General features: G+C 35.9%; 1 protein-coding gene across 8 annotated transcripts in view; it reads right to left on the minus strand.

Annotated features, from left to right (window-relative positions):
- Positions 1-1,124: 1,124 nt before the first annotated feature.
- Positions 1,125-26,263, minus strand: part of TTLL7 (tubulin tyrosine ligase like 7) — a 77,214-nt gene continuing 52,075 nt past the window's right edge. For 7 of the 8 annotated variants that reach the window (XM_068141143.1, XM_068141144.1, XM_068141142.1 and 4 more), the window contains 8 exons: positions 22,045-22,240; positions 20,425-20,705; positions 19,104-19,160; positions 17,452-17,586; positions 15,770-15,850; positions 10,939-11,099; positions 5,903-6,076; positions 1,125-2,998 (listed from right to left, as the gene is read on the minus strand). In XM_068141143.1, coding sequence (XP_067997244.1) covers positions 2,878-2,998; positions 5,903-6,076; positions 10,939-11,099; positions 15,770-15,850; positions 17,452-17,586; positions 19,104-19,160; positions 20,425-20,705; positions 22,045-22,240 — 1,206 coding nt within the window. In that variant the 3' untranslated portion in view covers positions 1,125-2,877. The remainder of the gene's footprint in view (positions 2,999-5,902; positions 6,077-10,938; positions 11,100-15,769; positions 15,851-17,451; positions 17,587-19,103; positions 19,161-20,424; positions 20,706-22,044; positions 22,241-26,263) is intronic. The other variant, XM_068141145.1, reaches the window with a different exon arrangement.

Consider the following 26,263-nt stretch of genomic DNA (forward strand, 5'->3'; position numbering starts at 1 on the left):
ATCAATAAAACTGGGCACGGGAACTTCACACCTGTGCACCTGCTGCAATCCCACAGCCAGACGCCCAGGCACGCTGGCACCCTAGGCTGGTACTCCAAGGGGTGGCTGGAAGGCAAGCTCAGACTTTTGTTAGCCTAAAAGCACACAGCTCCTGTTACAGCAAATGAGCATCTTCTGTGTTAGAGGGTGTTTTTTTTAAAGCTAGTCAAATTATCATACACTGTTACAAACACATTATTTAATTTGTTCTTAAATCAGTAAAGATTAGCTTTATGGTAAAAAAAAAAATATTTTTCTTCTAATTTACAACTTTCATAATGCTTGGAAACAAACTTGAGGTCCTGCTGTACTATGAAAGGCCTTTAGGATGTTGGTCTCACCTCCATGCTTGATTAATTTGTTGCTTTCTCAGTAAAGGATTGATGGTAAGGCTAAAATGGTCAGCAGATCTGCTGGTCATCAGGCAGAAGGTTCAGATACAGTGGTGCTTTCAAAAGCCCAAGGCCAGAACCAATTACTATTTAAAGGCTCATTTACTAGGCCCAGTTACCTGACCACAAAGGAAATGCTGATGTTTTGCAGAAAGAAATGAGTAAATGTGGCACTGTCTGGAGTCAAACCCTAGGTGCAGCCCATACTTCACCCACACCCATAATTCGCACTGGTTCTGAGAAGATGGCAGGAAAGTGTATCATAACGTTTATTGAAAGTATTGATGCACACATTATTAGGAACACAGAAGCACTTTAGGAAAGGTTATCAGAAATACAAATAATTAAGTAACAGTGGATGTAAACCAACTACCTGGTCCACTTTTGTGCATGCTAAATGTTTGGGGGTTTATTATAGATCTGTCCATACCACATAGATATGGTTAGTAGCCCTCTTCATGCTGGTGGAGTATTGTATACAGTGACCTATCCCAGCACTGACTATCAAGAATAGAGATGATAATGTAGTTTAACAGGAAAAAAAAGAAGGGGGGGAAAAAAACCAAAAAAGGGGCATGTGAACTTACTACGCTATGGCTCTGTTTGAGTCTGGCAAGCTAAGCTGGAAGTTGTTTTTATGGCCTAAAGCAGAATATAATGGAAGCCTCCCCCAAGAAGAGAGAAACTACAGCATTCAATATTTATTTATTTATTATTCCTAGTATGCTTTACCAGTAGTCACTGCGTGGACCAAAAGAGATATACAATTAGTGTGAACATACTATATTACTAAACTAGTACTGCCACCAAAAAAAAAAGAAAAATACTTGTTCCAGACCAGCAGACTGTTTATATCTGGCTGATCTCAAGAAGATTTCTACTGTTTTTAATCTTAACATATTCTGCAGTTCTAGGGCAAAAATACTATGCACAGGCATCAAAAATCTCACCCAGATTTCCAGTTTTAGATGCTATGGCTAGAATTTTACAAAAAAATAATTTCCAGGCAACTTCAAACTTCCAATTTCTTAAGTTCTCTTAAATTTCTCTTAAATCTCTGGATATCAAAACTCTCTAACATACTCCTGAGGATAATTGGCCCCCAAATTATGTATACATGAAATATATTGATCATTTACAAACATGTTTCAAGATGATGTGATTTGAAAGCAGACATGTCTTTGGTAAACAATAATTACTCTTTTCTTTATTCACTTAAAAATATAATTAATTTTTAAATCTAGATTAACTTATTTTTATAATAATTATTTCTATAATGAATAAGGCTCATATGGCACAACACTGAGTGGGACAAACAGCTGTATGTAGCAAAAGCTGAATGATGATTTCACGTTACAGATCCTTCTGGTATTAGGCTCCTGCTCCATCTCATCTTCTTTTTGCACCCTTCAACCAGGCCCACAAAGCTGAATCTGAATGAGAAGTTTTTAATGAGTTATATTTCCAACATTTAAAGGTGTCAGCAATCTAGAAAATACTGTCCATTGCAAGGATACATTCTACAGTAGGTGTTGGATTGTATGATAAAAAGTAGGGAAAAAAGTTAGTTAAAGGTTGAAATAATACATTATAGCTGCAGTATTTCCTAAAAATGTTTGCTTTACCACTCTTGCAGTAAAACAGAAAAACTATGCACTATGCATGCTTGCGTGAGTTGGAGATGACTGCTTGCTCCCAAAGGAAACCTAAAGGCACAGGACATAGGTAATGTGAATGAAAATCCAATAACAAACACTGGCTTCCATTTTATTACAAGAATCCAATTAGAAACTGAATGCCTAAACTGATATCTTTACTATTTGTGTACTAGATGCTTTCACTTTGGCTAGAAGGTATTACGTCCTTTAAGAAAAATAGCAGCATTAAATAGATCTTGTAATTTCAGAAGAGAAATAAAATTATGTCTGCTTTAGGTTTAATTTACAGAGTTTTGGCCATTATTTCAAACATGTACAAGAAATGATCAAATTATTTTAAATGACAGAGCTTTACTGTTCTACTACAGTTTTAAAATCATCTGCCTTGTTAAAGGATCAAGTGCATTTGAGACAATAAATAGTATAACTTTATAATAAATAATATTCAAGTCAAAGTACTGTACTTACAAAGTAATGTAACATTGTAATAGGATCTTCAAGATCAATTCCATTTTATATATTCTGCAGCAAAAATAACATTTTTTATAGGAAGGAATTACTTACAAACCTAGCAAGATCTACACATTCACATGTGTGTAAACACCTTAACAAGGTTTATGTTTCCAAGAAAAAGCTATGCTTTTACAGTAGGTTTTCAGCTAAACGTTATCATAGTATGGTAGTAAATATGTAACAGTGTTTATATTTAGCTCCATCACAAATTTTATTTAAAAAAAAACAAATGGAGTGCCATTATTTTACAAAGGAACAGCAGCTTTCCTTTTTCTTCACAAGTGACTGTATCTGTGTGTGAACAAGATGTTAGGGCGAGGCATTCCAGATGAAGTACCACTAAGGCTGGACGAGGATGATTTCACAATGAACAGTGAAGGTCCTGGCAATAAATACCTAGAAAGAACATGAAAAATAGAACGGAGTTTACAGACAAAGTGACAGTCAAGCAAAAGAATTAGATGCTCATGCACCGTACCTTATAATTGTATGCAAGAAATTGTGTGATAAATACTATTTATAAAACATATGGGGCACTGGGCCCTAGCTTGTAACTCAGGAAAAATAGCTGAACTTTAGAATAGAAAACTTTAGTAAAATTTCATGATGTTGTATGAGGATCAAACCTCTTTCCAATTCTTTATGTTTAAAGCAAGTGAAAAAATAAAGCAATGGCATCCTGTGTAACAAAGCTATCAAAAATTCATATTTCATCCAGTGTTCACTGTTCATGTAGTACTCTATTTAAACTGAGCAAAAATGCAACTGATGTTAACCAGCTTATAAAAAAGCTGATTAGGGAAAGTAAGAGTTCTTCAGCTTTGGTTTCCAGATCTAATTCTCTAAAAATAGACATGCTATCATCACACCTTCAGCAAAGCAAGAAACAATGATGCTTAACTCATTTATGAGCAAGAAATGTCAGCGACTATTTACCTTTTACATTCAGGCAACTACATAGCCTGTATTTTATGTAATACCACAAACAATAATTTGTCATGTTCATAAACCTTTTCCTGTTATCATTTCCCAAAAGTTAATTGTAGAAGTCGTTACATGGGCATAGTAAGTGTGGAAAAATCATCTTCACACTAAATCAGAATTTCATCATGAATCATGTCAATGTTAGGCTGGAATAATACAACACGTTGTATAAACTATTCATTAAAAATGGTTGCTTCACTCTAGTCAATCATATTGACTAATGATGAAGTTAAAAGACTGATCCTACTAAGCACATGGATAGAAACAGTGTCACACTGTCAATAGAATAGAATCTTCATCAGAAAGTATACATACCCGGTTTGTTTCAGCTTTGAGAAAAGCTATTATTACAAAAACAGTATCACAAATATCTTTTGTCTGTAAAAATAAATTTTACCAGCTGAAGAGTATCTATTTGTAATCTTTGAAAGCTTTAATTTCACAAACATTTATTTCATAAACACACAGGTAACAAAAAATTAATTGGTTTGTGCTCAGAAAAAAAAAACCAAGATTTTTCACATTGCATTTTATAAAGCCTTGAAAAACTTGACTTTTTATACACTAATTACATTATACTCCAATCTCTTCTTGCATTTCACACAGGGTTACAGAGAGTCATGAAAAATGTTAGTAGTAGCAAGTATTCTTATATACTTTAAAACCAGAAGCCTAGATGAAAAATGGAATAGTATTGTGGTTCTCCCATTTCAAGAATTAAAATTGTGGGGTATAATGGCAAGAGCATTTATTTCTGTACATATCTTTCATTTCACAAATTCAGAATATCATGGTTAACTAGTATATTGCTGTATCCACAGCATAGCTGTAACATTTGCAGAGATTAACATAAAAACAGACTTTAATCAAAGTTGTCATGACACTCTATTGCTGATATTTAGGAGACAGAGGGCTTAAATTCCTCTAGGCTGTGAAATTTATAAATAAACTTCTATTCAGGGCCCAAAGAAACATGGAAACTGGAGAAGACAAAGTTCTATTGGACCATTCCTTTCACTGCTTCCCAATTCAAGCCTGTTAACTGCAGTATATTACCGTAACCTGATAGGTTTGAATGGTTTTGTGGTTGGTCATGATGAAAAAATTTCTGCAGTATTAACAGTAAAAGCAATTAAAACGTCAGTGTTGAAGATTTTCTTGTCTTAGCTAATCCAAATTACTTTACCATACTCCTCTATAGCTCAGTAGATGTTAGTATTGTCTTGTGGCTAACATATTTCTGCTTCTGTGACCAAACAAATTCAGTTTCTAGCTGATTTTAAATTATGTTACAGTGTCTTAAGATCCATATGACAATAAAAAAGGGCTCAGTGTATCAAATAACTAGTCTGAGATATAGCAAGTAAGCAATTAAGTCATAAAATAACTTTAACAGACAATATATCAAAGGTTTGCTTTTCACATAATATTTAATTTAAAAGCCCTCCTATGAAATAATGTCTGTATGATGTTTTATATAAACAAAGCATCTGTAAGTTTATATACACAATAATTCAAATTGCCATTATGGATAGAATTTGGAACTTATGTAATAGGAAACGTAACATTTAATTCTCCACCTAAGACTGTTAGATTGCAGATTGTTTACTCCCACAGTTGGAGCATTTTCAGTAGTCCCTACAGTGACAAGATTTACAATCCTTATTGTATCTGATTGGGGAACTAAACCAGCCAATGGAGAATCAAGGAAGTGCCAAAGAATTTTTTACTATATGATGCCGTTTTGCAAAGTTTGAAAACATATTTATCTCCGTAAGATGAAATAATAAACTTTCAGTCTGTAGGTTTTAGAAATCAACTTTGCAAAACTGTGCAATACAGTAAATCAGATGGCACTTACCTGACCCCTGGGCTGGAGCTGTGCCCCTATAGCATCCCACTGCAAATGTGTAGCCAGAAGTATTATATATTTTAGGATACCTCTAGGAATGCAAATCTGGAATCAGTCACTTTGAGGGATCTGAGAAGGGGAAGAAAGGAAATTTTCAAGTCACTTGATGGAAAGCCTTTGCTGCAGCTATTTGGGCAGTAGACAATCAGGACTTTGTTTAGTGTAGTTTTACACAAAAGGTGTGGATCAAGTCTTTTGGTAGCATTTCATGAGTGGGTTAGAGACTCAAGATCAAAGGAAGTGTTGAAACGCTGGGGGGGGGTGCTGCTTTTTTGGGTTTTGTTTGTTTGTTTGTTTGTTTAATTAAATACACAGAGAAGCAAGGTAGTAACAACAAAGACTGAAACCTGTTCCTATATTATCCTTTCATTCATTGTTTAGGAAGAGAATATTGAAGTTTATACCTTGTATCATCCCAGTGAGGACTAATCCCAGTTGGGGATCCTCTTGAATCTGATGAATATTTGTAAACCACCAGCAGGCAGTGTTTACAAAGCTGTACTATTCGTTGGCAACACTGGAGCTGCTCAGGAGTCACCACCTCTGAGCTTTTACTGAATATGGTTTCCCAAGAGTTCCTGTTATGCAAAAAGACATGACTTCATGTGTTCTGTCATGAATTGCAATCTGAGAACTTTACTGCTTCATATCAGATTTAACAACAAAGGAACAAGGTAAAAAGCACAACCTTGCCTGTTTACAGGAAATGTCTATACTATTTAATACAAATGCTGACAGGTACTGAGCCCAAAACACAAATTAAGAGTTAATCTTCATATGTGAAAAGTCCACAGCCACCTTTCACTCAGTTTGTTCCCTAATGTGTTTATAAGAGCATTACTTAGGTTTAGCAGATAAAGATTTACTGTCCCTTAATTGTATGTATCTTACAACAAGAAATAACAAACCCCACTTAGTTGAAACGACTGCCATCTGAATGCAATGATATTAAAGGAATTAGTAAAAGTATTAAGTTATTTCTAAATGTCTACACAGCATAATAATAAAAGTATATGACACTAAGAAACAAGTATTAAATTGATTTACAAAAGATTAGTATATGCTCTGCTTTCCTTATTCAAATAATCACCTGAAAAGACTTCCTCAGTTTAGGCATTCAAATACTACTTAGTATTCCATCTGATCATATGGGGTTGGTCTTCTACACTTAAGTTCAACTTGCAAAGTGTATCTGTAGAAGCATTCCTTTTTTGAAATGCAAACCATCACATTTTGTTTCATTAAAAAAAGTTTCTTTAAAAAAAAAATAATTCCCCAAACCTACTCTACCAATATAAACCAGGTATGCTTTGCCACAGAAGAGGACAACAGTTCTTCCCATACACCTCAAGACTTGTGTCTGTGAATGATTCTGACCAGATTACAGATCATTACATCTGTTTTGAAGACAACATAGTCACTACAAACACTTCCCCCCCTGGGTCAAAACATCATCCAGTAGCACAGATGGTTTGTAAGCTTGAGGGGTTTTGTTTATCAAAGACACATTTCATAGAGTGACGAAAATTTGCTGCATCTGGCTTCAACATAGCATCCAGGATGATTTAGCCCTGAGATCAGCAGTGGATTTCATAAGTCTGATGTAGGAAGTTTCTCCATAAAACAACACCAAAGAACAAGCAAGCTTACTTCTGCCTAGTGAGATTTTTTTAATTATGCTGTATTAGGATGGAATTATGAACATTAATGACTAAAAGATAAACTGTATGCATAGCTAACATATTTAGATTAAATGATGTGTTCCATCCAAAACTGTTCAGTCCTACAGCATTTCCACTGTGCACAAATTTTTCAAGTGATGCAAGCATTTCTCCTTCACTATTACCCCTACAGTGCATTAAGAAATTGTTTATGTGGCATCAAAACTGTTTCATTTCATAAACAGTAATTTTGCTACTTGAAGAGCTACTATGTTCTTTTAATATATTCTTCTCAACATTGTTTCCTGCCTGGGAACTTTCCACATGTATTTTTACATGGAATTTAATCTATTGTCTTCATTCTTTCCTCATGAAGTCATGTTGTGGTTAACACAATGCAGCAAGACGAAGTTCTAAGTATTATATTTGTTCAACAGATAGGCAGTGCTACACATAATTATATTCTAATTCAATCCATAAATCTCAGAAAAGAAACTCTCCTGATAAATTCCTTCAGTTCTGGGCTTTGAGGCCTGTGATCACTTTCCTACAGTCAGATGAGATTTTATCAGTGAACATGTGGCCGTCTGTAACTATGGCAGATTATGAACATATTGGTATTCAGTTACCTTAATAACAAAGACTAAGATTTGGAAATATATATATATATGATTTTTAATGAGCTTTCATATATGTATGTGCCTGTGCAACCTCCTCTATGAGCTACACAGACTCAGTTCACACTCCATTATACTGCAGTCAACAGGAATCACAGTACTGTTACCTAAAGAAACTCAATTTGTTATACTGTAACTTTAGTTTCCATTCACTAGCAAGAATTCGGAGTCCCCCAGATTCAGAAAAGAGTATTATGCTTGCTTCTGAATTATTGTCAATTATGTGCTATTGGGTTTATAACTATCTGAAGTCATCTGGCTCTACCAGCTTTCTCTTATTAATTGGCTACTATACAGTAAAAAAAAAAAGTATCTTTATGAAACCATCTACATCACAGTTATTTCACCGAGGTTTTGTTTCTTTATTCATTCTTTTTGCTGAAAGACCATATGCCTAGCAGAGACCTAATCAGCAAGAGGAAACCTTAAGGCTATTTTATTAGCTCTGTTCTTCTCCCAAGACATGTATCTTACAAATAGTCAAAGTACTATACTCTTTTTCATATAAACAACTGGAGTTGTTTAGTCTGGAGACTCTCTGAAGGGAGAACATACCACTCTCTACAACTACCTGAAAAGAGGTTTTGTTGAGGTAGATGTCCATCTCTTCACCCTAGTAACAAGAGATAGGACAAGAGGACCTGGCTTCAGATTGCACCAGGGAGATTTAGATTAGATATTAGAAAAAACTTCTTCACTGAAAGGTTTATCAAACACTGGCTCCCCAGGGAGGTGGTTGAATCCCCATCACTAGAGGTCTTTAAAAGATGCATAGATGATTTAGCACCAGTTAGATAATGGTTGGGCTTGATGGTCTTTCCAACCAAAAAAACCAAAAATTGTTTCTATAGCCTCACGTTATTTCTGAATTAGCACATTAATATGCCTTCTGGACATGTGACCCACAATTTGAAACATGTCCCATGGTTATTCCACTCTGTTCTTTAAAATGACACAATGAACTCTGAGGAAGTGATGAAAAGTTGGCCTCTCTGCTACAGGGGTGCTTCCATGAGTTCTCTGTTGTTGTTTACATGATGAGAAGGATGTTTGTAACTGAATAAACAAAAAATCCTGGGAAGGTTCAGCCTTTCTTTTTCTTCTGTGAAATCTGTATTGAGTATATTACCTGCAGAGTCATCTCAACACATACTGCACATCTGTATATTACTTCTACAGTATTTTTAGAATCTTATACATAGCAATTCACAAGGAACTGCATCTTTGTCAAAGAACTTTGCTCCACTTTAGAGTCAGCCGAGTCTTGTTATGCATGAATGAAACTGTTACTAGATGAGAAATCCTACTCTTCATTGAACTATTCTGCTGGCTCAAAGACTCCCCATGCTAAGCCAAGAGAGCAACAGAGTTGTTCAAAGGTTTTGAACAAAAGCCATTCTTTGTAGCAAAAAAAAATAAAATCTAAAATTAAAATTTCATGCATACTAGGAGATTTTCAAACTAAAACTCAAAACAGTAACAGCATAGTTACATGGGAAAGTTATAATATGTTATGACAATAAAGAGTGAATTTGGACTCAAGACTTCAGGCAAGAGGAAGACACCCTGCAGCTGTTGAGGATTATACACACACTGGAAAAAAAACCAAAAAGTTTCCAACTGGAAACAGAAATATTTTCTAACCTTATTTCACTTTTTGGAGTGTGCTGCACTCCCAATACTTGGCTCTAGCAAATCTTAAAAGCTGACATCTGCATGTTCCCACACCCCACCTCAATGAAAATACCACAAGACTCCCAACAGCTTGCACAACACCAAGAAGCCTTCAGCAACGAGAAGATAATGGTAAAAAAGTTCAAACACAAGTGTCCTTTTGGATGCTCGCAGATCCCTCTATTTCATTTTACCATTTTGTAGGGAAATAATTAACAAATGCGTTCTCTACATATGACAAATGACTACAAGTAAAGAACAAATGGACCTGATTCCTTTGTACATACAATATCCATCAGCATCCTCTTGTGCTTGTAGCATTAAATTTTCAATAAATCTCTTAGAACATCTTATGAAAACTAATCAAAACCCCTCCCATTATTTATGCACTGCTTATCCTTACAGCAGGAATATCTTTTTTATCTGCAATGTATTTCATATTTAAACATTTAGAATAGAATAGAATAGACCAGACCAGGTTGGAAGAGACCTTCAAGATCATCGTGTCCAACCTATCAATAATCCAACCCACCTAATCAACTAAACCATGCAACCAAGCACCCTATCAAGTCTCCTGCTGAACACCTCCAGTGATGGTGACTCCACCACCTCCCCAGGCAGCCCATTCCAATGGGCAATCACTCTCTCTGTGTAGAACTTCTTCCTAACATCCAGCCTAAACCTCCCCATTTGTATTATTATTTTATGAATAAATTTGGCCAGGGGGGAGGGTGGGTGTATTATTTTATACCTATAATCTGATCCTCCAAATACATCTTTACCTGAATGCCTTTGATTTCAGGAATGTAAATTTTGAAGTGCAGGATACTGAACTTGCAATGCATGCTCTGATCTCTTTTTCCCCACAGAAAACTTGCATTTGACCCCCAAACCAAAAACATCTGCTTACCTCAGTGTGGATATTTCCTATTCTTTACACACATAGGTAACAGTGAATATAATGAATCATAGAAATTTGCATACATTACTTGTAAAGCATAAAACTGACACCACATTTTGCACACAGCTGCAATTGTGTCTGTATTCTTCCCTTGAAAGTCTTAAGCTTAAGCAGATATGAGAATGAGTTCTGTTGATAGCAAGTCCACATTTGACACTTACAGCGGTCTGGCCTCAAAATGGTGCACCATCCAAAGAAAACATTGACCTAAAGCTCATATATTTTGAAAATTAGATATTTTTTTTCCTTAGATTATTATATTTGTAAATACACTACTAAATGTCTGATTCCATTAGTGAAATGGTTGGCCTAGATTATTAGATTTCTAATTATACTGTATCTCTAGACAGTTTTAAAACAAGTTCAATTATTACAGCTTTCTCTTGAATGAAAGTGAGCAACAAAGTATGCCAGCATTGACTCTAATTTTGAAATCATGAAGAGTAAGACAAGAAAAATGAGCTTACCCTGAATTACAGAAACAGTTCCAAAGGCCTTGGCCATGGCTCCAAAGTAAGCGATTAAATACGCGGTTAAAGAGACGGTACAAATGTAAATTTTCAATGTCTGGAGCCTTCCAGACACGCTGTAGAACTGCACGAACACTTGTCTTGACTATATCCAAAACCTAGGGAAGAGTATTCCAAGCAAATCTAAGCAAAGGCATATTGCAAAACCTAAACCCAACTGTTCACTGATTCACTGCACACATACACACACAAACACACACACAGATGACTGCATAGCTATAAATTCCCACAGATGTCTGTTTCATTTTCTGTGCATTCATCAGCAAACTTTTATGATATGCCTTTTCTGTCAATAACAACTTGCAGAGCCAAATCAAAATATTTTATTTTTATTACAGAAAAGTTCATTTTTTCCATCTGTTCAATTCTAGCTCATTTAAATAACAAAGACTTTAAAAATAAACAAAATGGACATAATTACAGACTAGAAGCAACATAATTAATACCTCAAATATTATATATTTGAACATTATCTCATCTTCTTTTCCCACTCCTTTTTAAAACACCATCTATTTATAAACAACTAAAATGTCCTGAAAAACCACAAACTACTTGTGGTTTAATGTCTGTTTAAGCTCAGAGTTGTCCCAGATCAAACCATTTTAGTCTGCTTTTGATGCAGGAAACCATGTAGTGAAATTAGTAAAAGAATCAGTAAGACATTAAAAATAGCAATGTTGATAGAAATGTAATGTATTTGTTATACACAGACAACATTTAAATGCAACCGATTAAAGACGTGGGCGAAGAAAATGCTCAGCTGCATTCAGTATAGCACCAAGAGTTTTACAAAGTCTTAGCTACTCAGTGTGCACAGAGACACTTAGAGGCAGTTGCACATTCTACTCATCAGAGTCCCCTTGGATACAATTTTGCACATCCCACTGAGCTAGGAGATGGAAAGTGGAATTCATCTTGCCTGCTTTTAAACATCTGCATGTTCTCTTAAGTAAGGTTCCCTCCATAATCATTGGAGAGAAAACAGAGCATCCTGGCTTTTGTCTATTTAAAAACTATCAAAAACACTGAGAATAGTTATGTGACCAAAGTAGTTTTTAGGTTCCACACTGGTACGCTGGACAGTGTAAAACCTATCCTAAAAACCACCTATGGTGCACGTAACCTATTGACAAAAACGTCCATTAAAGCAGAATGAGATCCTCTTTTGCAAAAGTGCATCTTCCAAAACAACAGTTAGACTCAAGAGGATAGTGAATCAATGAAGGTACTTGTTTACTTAGTATAAGATGCTGCTCTGGCAGGGGGGTTGGACTCCATGATCTCCAGAGGTTCCTTCCAACCCCTAACATCCTGTGATCTTGTGAAATTAGAAGGTGCAATACTTGCCCAGGAAACTTTCAGACATGTATGATGAAGTGATTTACACAGTGAAACATTTGACTCTCAAGAGGTGAAGGAGATGCAGTAAAACAGTGAAGCATGATGGAGAGTTGCAATTTTTTGGTCCTGCATAACAAAGCTCTTGCTTATAAATAGTCTAATTATACATAATGAAGGGGGGAAAAGCATAAATAAATTAAATGCTTGCAATTGCACAATGAAACTGCACAGTAAAGACTAATGTTAAAGGAGCAGAAAATCTACAGATACCTAATAATGACAACTTCCACTAAATATGGCATTTACGTGTGATTTAAGCTCTTTTTTGAAGACCTAAGATTACTCTGCATGCATAGGTCTTACACTAATTCTATGCATATAATAACCCAATGTCAATACAACGTGGTCCTATCTGCTGGGAATTTTTACGAATGCACAGAAGTGCGTAACACACTGAAAACCACACCTGTGGTCTCTTCCACCCAAGAGTGACATAGAAAGGGTAGTAAACTATAACCTAAGAATGGTGATCTTGTTTAGTGACTGTAGGAACTAAACCCAGGTTTTGCACTTCTCCACACTTGTGGACTGGGTCCAGATTTTCAGACTTTCCCTTAGCAGCATTAGTCTACTCTCTTAATGCTTCTCAAGCAGCTTTTTCCTTGTCTTATCTGATTAAGCTTTCCCACACAAATGGCCAGTAGCCATGATTGTATGCATGAGAGTAGAATAGAATAGAATAGAATAGACCAGACCAGACCAGACCAGACCAGGTTGGAAAAGACCTTCAAGATCATTGAGTCCAACCTATCACCCAACACTATTTAATTAACTAAACCATGGCACCAAGCGAAGTCCCAACATTACATAAAGGGTCAACCGCACATACACTGTTACACTGACCAATAACAGTTTCTCTCCCTGTGTAAATCAATTACACTCTGTATAGATTTTCTCACTAGTTTAAAGGACATAAAATAAGAACTAAAGATGCCAGTGTAGAGCTGTGCCTTATAATTTAGCATCTGGAGTTGACGAAAACTAAGGACTGAAGCTTGCATCTTAAAGCAAGCTGCAGACTGACAGGTACTGTGGAAATAAACAGCATTCTTGCTGGGTTTATTGTGTTGACATTGCCAATAAGCCAGAAAGGAAAATGTCCCAGTTAATTGTTCTTAATTTGCAAGCATGGCCTCAGCCTCAATTACCCACTAAAGATGAGACAAGGCATGCACAAGAGCTGGAACTTCAGGAAAGGAATTTTCAGGAAACCTGCATCCTCATTTTTCTAAGTTAATTTCCCTAGTTTGCCTTCATCATTCTGTTTACCTTAATTTACATAATTTACTTTAACATAACCAATTATCTATGTAACTGAACAAGACATTATGAAAGAGCACATTCAAACCCCTCTGTAAACTATCAAAACACTTTTGAAGAAATTAAGTAAGGTGATGTAACACAAAACAACTGCAACTCCTCCCATTCAAAAGCCTTTTTTGTACATCTTGGGGGACTAAATTTCACTTTAGCATCTACTGATGTCATCAGCTAAGTCTCAACTTGCTTCTAAATGCCTCCTGTACCTCTGCTGTAATGCTGGAATATTACACACTAAGAATATGAGCAGGAGTTTAATTTTCTACATAATTTTGAGTAATTCTTAAGCAAACATAGCTGTCAGAGACGAACATTGTGAAATCTAGTACATTGCCCAGGTATTTTCTTCTTGTGTGTTAGAATTTCCCAGTAAGTATAGTGAAGGGGACTAAGTTTCTGTTTTGTATTTCACAGAGTTGCAGAAAGTACCTTTGAGACTGATTCCTTACTTGCATAAATGCTCTCCACCTTGAGCTCACTTCGCCTTTACCTCCCTCATTGGAATATAAAACATACTTCTTTCAAATCAACAAAAGCTTACACATTTGGCAGTCCTCAGCTGCAATGTCATTGTCAAAGTTAATCCATTTTTATAAACTACACTTCTAAGAATAACTATCTGATTGCTTGAAGGGATTGAGGTTAAAAGCAGTCAAAAAAAATCATCATTTCCAGTGTAAGCAAAGAAGAAGGGTCCACTAGTACTTCAGGAATTAAAAGCCTCCACAAGAGCAAAGAAATCCACATTTCTGATTGTGAAGTTTGCTAGTAATGACCTGGCATATCAGCCTGTACTTCGTACATGTGCCCTTGGTTTGACATGACTGTCAGTCAAATAAAGCACAGGACTATTGTAAGCTTTTTGAAATAATGCTTAAAGGAGAACATTCTGAGTAAATTGTAAGGAAAGCTTAAAAAAACCCCAAGCAAATGCAAAACAAACAGGGAGATACAGGTACATTAAGCCAGATGGCCAAAAGAAGCTTATGAAGGGCAGCTGAAGAGTGTATAGTAAACAGCCTCAGTTGTTCCAAGAGTAGATTTAACACTCTCCCTGTGAGAATTCCTTCCCATAGTTTTGGGAACGTACCTATGTGGAAGGGTTGAAAGAGACACCTTGACAAATCTTGTGTGAAAGACCTGTATCTTTGTTGCAATGATGAACCCTACCTTGAGATTTCTTTCTTCACTTACAGAATCACAGATTAAAGAAAGCAATTCTAGTGACACATACCCCACCATGTCTAACTGTCCCAAGGATTCCTGCTGAGAAAATGGGATCTCCATTGCAGCAGCAGTGCCAATTTCAGGCCCTCTTATCTATATATGTATGTATCTATTCTCCCCTCCCTCACTTACTCCTTCCCTCCTAGCAGCTCTTCTTCCATATCACAGATTTCTACAAGCCCCCAATAAGAATTGTTCTGGTTTGGGGCAAAAGGCTACACACCTGCTCCATGTACACAACTGAAAAGACCTATCTGCACATACATTAGGATTACAGCACTCTTTCCTGTAATTAAAATAAAAAAGTAAGAGATCATTTTAAGCAAATGAGACAGAATGGTAATTAGTCCTTTGCAAGACTAACCCAATTAGTTGAACATTGCAATAACGGCAGGAATCCTTGCTTGGCAGGCCTGTTTTTCATTCAACATGATCTGTTGTGTTCTGTGAGTTAAAGTGCGACATCACTAACTCTAATGCAGCTTTAACATGCCTGGTATGCAACGGCTGAATGGTTTATCCCTTATTAATCAATACACTTCTAAGAATGTTTGCTAATACCGCATGCAAGCACTAATCATTTGTTTGCTTTTCCTTCAGCAGACTAATTTTTTGAGAATTTTTAAAAATTATTTTCCACAATAATTGTGTTTATCTCAATATGGAGCAACATAATTTCATTCAATTGAATTAGCTCTTATATATGGTAGTATTAATAGTCAGTATTTTAGCATCTCAAGTCAATTCTACTGAACACCAATACAAACACTCTTATGTATCTACTTCAGATGATCTTCAGAAAGTGAAATATGTCACTTACTTTTCGTTGCTTAGCAGAATCCAGTTTCACCAACCAATAGGATGCCACTTTTGTTTTATGATGCTTCCAATTATCCATAATCTGTAGTCATTGCATAATACAAGACAAAAGAAATACACATGAAGACATCCGAAGTCTGGCATTTCATTTATGAGTATTCCTAGTACTACAAAGTGTGAGCATCTAAAAGAATCTTTCTCTAATAGAAACAGAAAAATATTTGCAAATATATGTGTGCAATCTTTCAGTTTCATCCTGCTCTCTTTTCCACCTGATTCTGACAGTTGTATGCTACAAAGCAGGCAGAAACTTATCTTGATGGACTCAGCTCGGATTCATTGAACACACCAGTAAATTCAGTAACACATAACTGATAATCTATTTAAATAGCAAGGGGATTTGCTGCATAAAGGACATCAGACATACCTGGAAAACATCCTTTCTATAAATGATCATATGTGAACTGCAATAATCTCCTTTTATGATGTCTAAGCTCTACCAAAATAGCTCAAGCTGTGAACATACATTTTTATTTCCAATTTGTTATTTTATCTTTCTATTCTATTCCACACCTAAGACAAGTTCTGCCTCACTGACGACTAATATACCATTACTTGTTTCCCTCTGTGATCAAATACTATTTCCCAAGAAATCCAAATGGATTTATAAAAGAATTTTTGCAGTAAGAAAGTACATTTGTTACCATCTCAACGTTGTATGAGAAAGCACCGCTAGATGGAGTGCATACACACACACACACACTCCCCTACATGCAAACATGCACACACACTCAGTTCTGAAGAGAAACATGTAATGAAGCATTTTATTTGTGATTCTAAGATGAGAAACTCAATAGTCTCCTTATGGAAGGTATCTTTCAGAATCACCCAGATCAACCATCATTACAGAAGAGTTTCCACTGTAATGTAGTTGTACAAATTACTGGAGACATGATCAAGCTCACAGAGAGATGATTAAGCTCACAGAATAAAGAACATTTTGGGCCAAATAAGGAATTAGATGCATTTCCACACACCGTGGACTGTGCTTAGTACTGAGATAGAATTTGTTTTCTCAACTTTTTCAAAGCTGATGTTAGTGTCTTTGTAGATTTAGATACCATGTATTTTTTAGATATGTATCTTAATGTTAAATGTTGCTTTTTAACTGCCCTTTAGATTAGGTATTGTTGCACATGCCTGATACCAAACTATGAGTTTCAGGACTATTTTGGATGTAAGAAAGGGTAATCTGACAAACTAGAAGAGCCGGAGTGTTATTACATGTTCTTTATGACTAGCAAACTTCCAGTTTGCCTTCCAAGTTCTCTAGTATGCCTATTTGAAGTCAAACATGTCAGGAGCTGTACTAACAATAATGGATGAAATATGAATTGTAACATTCTTCTTAGCTTACTGAACTTTATTCACAATTTTCCTAACCTTTATGATTGTTTCTCATGTATTTTATAAAGCCATAGGAATGTTTTCAGTGCTGCTCTTTTAAGGTCAGAAAGTATGCAAAGCTCCAAGCTTTCAAAAATCTTTTGAATTATTCTGATTTTTAGAAGTTTTAAAGCCACAGGAGTTCATGAATCATAAATTGGCCTTTCTACTTACCTTCATTTTAGTGGCCTAAACAATGTGTCTAGCCTGTTATTCTTCTTATTTACAGATACTTACATCTTCTATAATTAGTTCTGATTCTTCATCTGTTTTTCCTGGGAATTTAATTCTCATGTCACTGATAATGAGAAGAGTCTCTTTCGTCAAAGCAACTTCTTGCTCTTTTGTTTTCTGCTGCAGCAAAGACTCGCTCTAAAACCCAGTATGAAGCAGAGGAAAAATTTCATGTGATTACATCACAGTACAAAGATGTTTCCTTGGCAAAAATAAATTGCAAACAGGGTGACATAAGACGTATTATTCAAGTGTACAGACATATTATCTAATACATAACAAACATGCATACATATGCCTCATGCACTAACGAATGAATCACCATTACTTAGAACTGACAAGAAATTAAAGAAAACCAGTTATATATATGTTTGGTTGAAACAGAATAAACAATAGATATTCAGTATTTATGATGCCCACCATTTAAAATACAAATTTGAAACTTAGATAACAGACTTCAAATGTAAATTCACTATAACGCTAAACACTATTAGTTATCAAAAACTTCCTTTCAATTCTTCACTCCAACAATTTAACAGGAACCGCCAATTATATAGCACTGTGCCAAGATTTCAGGAAGTATTAAAAAGTAAGGACACTAACTACTGTCCTTACTCCTAGTGTGATCAGTAAGGGTTCTGACAGTGTCTTCAGCTGTCCAGGATTTTACTTTAAATAGCAGTGCTTTTTACCCCAACAGCAACTGGAACCCTTGCAGTTTTCTTTAAATCTTAGACACTACTTAAAAGTATTTCTGCTCCTCTTGCTTTACTTTTGCATACTTTTACATTTGCAAGATTAAGTGAGTTTAATGTTTTGTTCAAGAATGGAATTAAAAAATCCTAGGCATTCCTAAATCTTTGTGCTCTGTAGAAACTACAGTACTTCCTTAAGAGTATTTTTCCTTCCATGATTAATATTTTCAATCATAACAAAACATTTTGCTATATGACACATAATAATATGGATGAAATAGAAAGAGAGCAAATATTTCCCAAAACACTTTTAACTGCTATAATAATGTCTGTTATTCCCAAATGCAAATGGCTTATTGTAAACCTAAATTTCTAAACATTTAGAACATTTAGAGCTCAGCTGCCTCCAGAAATGGCAATATATTGCTCTTTTCTTATCCAAAGGATAAATAAACTAATACTTTATCATGCACAAATGATTTCTTCTCAGTAAGTTCCAGTTTATTAATTTCAATTTTATTCTAGCAGTAATATATAGTATATTATTCTTAGTTTCAAAAATAATTATGAACAGATTTCCATTCACAATACAAGTGCTAAATTATGAGGAGTTCTTATCCATTCTGTAAGTAATTTTATTCACATTATTTTAAGAAGCATGACCTAAGCTCTGTCACCCAATGTAATCGTTCTGCATATCAAGACCATTTCTGTGGTGGGGCTTTCTCAATGAAAAAGAGGGTATGGTTTCTTACTAATGTTAATTTAAGTGAGCAGCCCATTTTTAATGTCAGATGGTAAAAGACTGTTTTTAATCTTTCAGTAATTTGTATTTGATATAAAGTTAATGTGAATAGAAAAAAAATCCATATTAGCCCTGTCTCATTATGCTCTCAGAGTACATCTTGATGATAAAAGGGTACTTTTCAAACTTGAGATAGCTAATGTGATAAAAAATACCTTTAACACGTTGCGGTGAAGACACAATCTTAATGTCTTTCCAATTCTATTAGCTGACTTTAAAGATGGAAAACCATGTTAAGGAGTATTTCACAAGATGTCAGCACACAATTTTAAAAGGATCCTTTTTCATCATTTAGACAAAGCCTCACAGGCAAAACAGACAATGAGCGTTCTACTGGATAAAAATGATGATTAGAGATAGTAAATACTATGAAGCAAGTTAATTAGCATTATAAAAGGATTTCTCACAATCAAAGCTCGCCACAATAGAGAAAGGCTGCAAATACGGGTTAAAAGTGCCAATTTGTTTTGCCCCATCTCCAGATGAATTATTTGGGTGATGAAATATATAGGTCAGGCACCAAAGTATGAATGGAAATGCACTGGCATCAGCACACAATAAAATACTGAATGAAGCTGGGGACAGATCCCAAAAAACACTGCCTAGGGGTAAGTGGATATGTGGCCCCTCATGTAAACACAAAAGAGAAATGCCTGGGCTGTGAAGGAGGTATTAAAGAGGATGACAAAGTGATCACAAAAGGAAAAAATGCATGGTTCAGAAGTACACTGTGAAATTCCAACAAACAGCATGAGTGTTTCATTTGATCTATTCATTCTCTTAATTACATAGTTAAACTACCTGAGACTAAATGCTTGCCTGTCTCAGCAACATGCTTCAAAATGAAAGGATTTTTATCTTCACCTTAAAAAAAATTGGTGGCTTTTGAGACAGTGGCAAATCCTCATCCTAGACAAAAACTATCTACAATTTTTAAATTGTTCACTTTGGAAGTAAAGCTCTACTGCAGTGTATGCAAAACAGGTACCGTAGGCTGAAAATTAGTTGCCCTTTCTTCTGCAATGGACACCCATACAAAGTCTTACTAACATTTGATTCTGGTACAGCATATTTATCCTTGGAATACACACTGGGTTTGAAATATTTATGCATTTTTGTTACTGTAAAGATTTTGAAGGTAGGTACATCCTAATTTCAGAACTAGCAGCCCCCCAAAAAATTATGGAAACTAAGTCTGGAGGTTAAAACCCTTTCTATCATCAAAACACTCTGTGAGTCTCACAAAACCTCACAGAGTTCCATTCTCACAGAATGTAACATCTGTTGCTGCAACAGAAACACAATCATCACAGCTAGCACTCACTGTAAGACATATGCAGCTCTGCAGATTTGATATTCCTGAATTTCTGTCAAAATGGCAGTGACAGTGTGTTCTGACATTGGAAAAATTAGTGACATATTCACTCTTTTAGAGAAACAGAGCACATTAGGAATGCAACTGCTGTGTTAACTCACCCCTGAAGAGCTCATAGTTCCCAAGCTGGATGTCTGAGAGACTCTGGCCGAAGATGGGCTACGATTTAAAGAATGAGACCTATTCACTGAAGATGTACGCTGGATTTTCAGAGATGCTTTGGCTGAAAAAGGACGTTGCTCAGCTGCTTGTGACTGCATAGTCAATATTGATATTGAACGAGGGCAGCTTACAGAACGCCTTATTGGACTGGTGGATGATGTGGGGAGTGAATATGATGGAGATTTTACATTTTTAATTGAAGGTTTCCAGTTCATTCTACCTGCAGAAAAATTAAATGAATGATGAATGAATATTATTCTTACATCTACTTTTCAGTCTTTGTAACTAACGACATACATCACCCACCTGGGTACATGTACTATAATGTATACTGATGAACATCCATATATGTAGCAGTCAGTCATGTCAGATCCCATAATAATCACAGAATCATAGAATCAATAAGGTTGGAAGAGACCTCAAAGATCATCGAGTCCAACCTGTCACCAAAGACTTCATGACTACTAAACCATGGCACCAAGTGCCACGTCCAATCCCCTCTGGAACACCTCCAGGGATGGTGACTCCACCACCTCCCTGGACAGCCCATTCCAATGGCTAACAACTCTCTCTGTGAAGAACTTTCTCCTCACCTCGAGCCTAAACTTCCCCTGGTGGAGCTTGAGACTGCATCCTCTTGTTATGGTGCTGGTTGCCTGGGAGAAGAGACCAACCCTCTCCTGGCTACAACCACCCTTCAGGTAGTTGTAGACAGCAATAAGGTTTCCCCTGAGCCTCCTTTTCATACACTCTATATACTTCATATAATCCTCTTCAGATACTCTAAAAGAACATTTATTTCTTCCTCATAGTCAGTTTTAATCAGGTAAACTCCAGTCCTCTATCACATGCATCAAATTTATGACAGAGTGTCTATGTCCCATAGGTCCTGAAGAAAATTTGGTTGGTGGATCCCACATTTGGCAGATCCAGAAGCCCACATGTGCTCCTGTAGAGCTATACATTTTTTCAATTCAGTCTCCTGCTAAACATAGGATGTCGCTATGAAAAATATCGGAAGCAGCATTGTGTGTATGCAATTATATGATGAAATCATTTGAGACTATGTATCACTAAACAAACAAACAAAAAAACCCACACTACATCTACCATGGTCAACAGAACATGTTCACGCAAACGCTCCGCAGCAGCAAGGAAAACAACAGCCAAAAAGATCTGTGCAGAGATCCTCACAGGAATATAATACCTTCTCTATGTCTCCAGATAGATTTCTTTTTCCTTTCTATATTAAATCAGATTCAATGTCTACCTATACGGGGGGGGGGGGGGGGAGGGGAAATAATCTGCTCCAAAAAAAGATCTCAAAGAGCAAAGAGAAGCATTCATACCATAGCCCAGGAGTATTTTTTATTTAGCATTCTTAGGAAAAGAATATTCTTGTCTTTGCTAAATTAATTTTCATCAATTTAGAAAAGATTTTCAAGAAGATGAAACAAGCAAACCAGTGTTTAACCCTGAGTTACAAATACAAGCTAAAATGCTGAAGCATTTTATGTAATTTATGGTGAATGCCAGACTGATTTGGAGAATTGCCTTACCTGATCGCTCCAAAGACTTGCATTTATTTTCTTCAAGATCATATGAAACTTTTTTCTCTTTTTTTTCGTTGTGATCTTCCTTTTCGGTTTCTTCTCCTGATTCTGACATACTGCTGCTGCTATCACAGCTACTATCACTAATGTAGCTCTTAAATTTTCTTAAGGGCTGTGCAGTTTCTGGCATTGAAGACAAAGGCTAAAGAACACACCAAAGGAAAAAACACAGAAGAGAAAAAAAAAAGCCAGGAAATTGAATTAATTCACAACACTGTAGTATTGCACTAGATCTCTGATTCAGGCAGGTTAATTTGTACGTATTTCAACCCTCCCAAATTAGATCGGTATTTTGTCCTTAATTTCAGAATACATGCTTAAGTATTTCATTAAATTCACTAGACAGTAATCTCACTCTTTCTCACATGAAGAACAGTATAAAATAGGAAGGGGGGAAAAAATTATTTCAGGTATGACTTACACTACCAGACATGTTGAAACAGTTTGAAATCATAACTCAAGTGATACAGAATACCATTTACAGTCAGTTTCAATCCCTCACTGATATTTGCAATAACTGAAGCTGTAGATTAACAATGATCAATGTGAAGTAAAGAAACACACCAAGGAACTTTGGCTGACATAATTCTGAAAGAGAAAGTGATTAATCCACACCCTGCAGAAAGCAGAAAATGGAAAACTACAGCAAGTCATGCTAGGTGTATCTGGTGTCCCATATGCACATATGATTTAGCGTCATCAGGTAATTAATCTTGTGCTATTACTAAGGATCTTGCAACACAAAAATCAAAAAGTAGGAGACAGAAAAATTGATGCAAGAACACAATCTACAAATTAAATTTTTTCTTCTTCTTTCTACCATCAGGCAGACAAGAAAAATACAATATTCTCCACTGTATCTACTATCCTAGGAAGAGCCATTTTGCCACTATTTTTCCCCTACACATTTTCTTCCCAGTAACTCTCAGCTATAAGAAGCTATAGTGATAGCCCCATCCTCCTAGTCATCCAACGGACTGCAATTAAAACTCAAATTTAAAAAAATTAATTATCATCATGTCTGAAGACATTTTGGGTCAGAGTGAAATGGAAGAAATCTCAAAATTAATTTCAATCGCCCAATTATATTAGCATAATGTAATGCACAAAAATTTATTGTGAAGGGCAGCAGGAAAAAAAACAAAGATAGTGGTCCAGCAAGATACACTTTATAACTAAACATGTGCTACCTAAACTTCTATTCCAGTCAAGGAAGGAATGAGATTTCTGCCACTGACTTAAAAGCAACAGTATGTTTATGCAAGCTCATGCTGTTAGACCAGATAAGGAAGGGTTGAAGAAGAATATTCCACTGAGAAGCGTCCTGGCAATTGTTCAATTACACAAAGAATATTTTAATATATATCTACCTGCTAAAAGGACAAATAAAGTGCCTCAAAACTGAAAACAGCTATCCTAATCATGAAGTGGTATGTATCACAGAGATACATCAATCAGACATTCCTGAGGAGTTACACAAGGCATAATGAACATTTCAATCAAAACTCACTGCAGCTTTAAGAAAGATCTCATTCCCACTTATCAGATGCATGTTCCTCACATGCTACACTGAAGAATAAGAACATCCTGACCAAGACGAACAAGGAAGAATAAAAATAAATGTCAAAGAAATAACAAAATGCAATAATGACAAATCATAGCAAGATCCAAACTGACCTCTTAGAATATGAGATATTTGATTGCCTAGCAATTTAATGACCCTGATTTTCCCCTTATGCTAATTTGATTTTTCTGATTTCACATCAGAAGAATAAAAGTAATTGTTCATGTCCGCTAAAATATCTACTGTTTCACTGTCTTGGTTCTTTCTTCCCCACACAGAGAGATGCAATGCGATAAATATGAGTGAACCTCACACAGTGTGTAAGTATAAAGTGCCCTCTAGAGGCTACAACTAAACCAGACATTTCCAGAATGTATTTCCCAGTCTAAGTAGAATTCACTACTATTTTAATTGCAGGTAAAAAAGTCCTCATTCTGGGAAATTTTAACTTGTTTTCTAGTCGAAGCTCCTAATCATGTTCAGACAAAAACAAGGCTGAAGTTCCTACCAAATATGAAATAGTTGTTACATGCAAAGCTTGTTTATACCATTGAGATTACATGTACGTATAACTGTGTATGTATGTATGTTTCTGAATGCAAAGAAAACAAGGAGGAAAACACCTCTCTCTCCTAACTCTTCCAGCTGCTCTGTACAGAGTTTTCTGAGTCCTGAATATTCCTTTTTCTGAGGAAGAGACTGCAGGCAGAGAATCTTACCTCCTAACTAGTTTCTGACAGCAGGCCAGTCACAAGCTTTTAGGGGAGGGCAGGACTTTATGACCTTCTGTCAAAAACCTTCATGCTTGGTAACACAACCTGAAAAGCACTGTTCTCTGAGGTTAGTTTTGTCTGTTAGATTTTGCATATGTTACTTTTAATGTGCTAATGGAAATTTGTAGGATTTCATGATTACAAGATGAATTTTACAGCTGGATTGTTGTCTTACCTGACAAATTGATGAGCCAGTGCTAATTTCAATTGCCTACCTCCCTCACTGGATTTCTATACAGATGCATATTTAGGTACCACATATCTGAAAGCAGACCTTTTATGAAAAGGTAGCAAATCAAATTCATGTTAGTAGCCATAGGCACCTTATCCCTGATAGGAAAGAGGTGATGCTCTTTTGGTACAAGATACAAAGACTCCGCAAGAGGCATCTGCATTTCAAAGGGAGTACATAGGATATCATTCAACCAAGGAAGTCTCCAGTGACATGGCTTCACTGTAGACATGGTTTAAATTATTAAGAAGTGTATCAGGACCCCAAAAAACATGCAGGAATGGAGATCTTGTACAGTCTAATGCGTGCATGCTAAAAGGAAATGAAGCAATCTTCTCGGATAAGCTAGTTTAATTGCCTACTCTTCTTATGGAAGAACAAAAAAGTGAGAATTTTGGGCATAAGGAATTTTTTCTTTCTTATATAAATGCAAACAATATTGTACTGGTGAAGCAGATTTTAAGCTACAGCATCTATTTGCCTTCTATTAAAGAAGACCATGTCATATACTCATAAACTCATCTTAAAACTAACAAAGAATGATTTCTCAATTTGAGCCCAGTACCCTATTAAATGTTTATGGCCTCCAGCTTTGGAATAGCTTGTATGCAACCAGTGTAGAGATAGTGTGATAGTAGAGATCAAATCTTTATGCATACAGACAACCTTATAGATGGTCTCTGAGGGCTGCTGGGAAAAGACAGGCATCTGGAGAAAGGGAAAACATGACCAAGATAGTAAATTGGAATTTACTGACTCTGCGTGAAAGAATGGAAAACAAAAGCTCGAGGAAAAGACTCCCTGAAGTAAGTGGACTGAGTGTGCTGCTTGGGTGGAATGGGCTGTTTTTCACACTTTTTCTTCCTTTATATGAATCTACCTCTGTGAAAGCACTAGCTCAGAAAATCCCCATATTTGTAATGAGGTTCCTGCAAATCTATCTTAATACCAGATTGGGTATGCAGATCCTCTTTCCAGTATGCATGATTGTAATAAAATGTGGCTCTCTGGATTCCATGTCCAAAGCGCCTCTGCAAGCTCAGGACAGTTGTCAGCATTCATTTTGTACCAAAATTCCTGGATTTGTGTATCATGTCACCAGAAACATAAGATGCTATAAAAAAAAATACATGTATCTATAAACAAATCCATCAGAGCTCTGGAACACACATGTAAGCTCTTTTAAGCAGACTTGACCCAAAATGTTTGCAGGATATAAGAAATGTACTTATTTTAGCCAAGCCCAAACTATTTAGCTTTACTGGCTTACAGAGCTACACAGTGTATTTAAGGCAAAGATTGCATGAACTATGCACACAACCAGAAAGCATTAAACTAAAAATAGTACACAGTTTAAAAGCAGATTTTAGGATACGAAACAAGCTCCAAGACACAATGTACAAGCCCCTTAGCAAGTAAGCAAGCCACAGATACATTGTAATCGTAACTAATCCTTTGAGCTTCCATAGTGCCTTTTACCCTGAAATCTCAAAATTCCTCAGTGGCACTAATCGATTAAAGATGAAAGCATTCTTGTGAGATAGGCTATAGATATAAAAATCATTTCACACATGGAAATCAAACAATCTCTTGTAC

Source organism: Melanerpes formicivorus, unplaced genomic scaffold (assembly GCF_026170545.1).
Source record: "Melanerpes formicivorus ecotype bairdi unplaced genomic scaffold, bMelFor1.0.p_v2 SCAF_7, whole genome shotgun sequence".
NCBI classification, from domain to species: domain Eukaryota; kingdom Metazoa; phylum Chordata; class Aves; order Piciformes; family Picidae; genus Melanerpes; species Melanerpes formicivorus.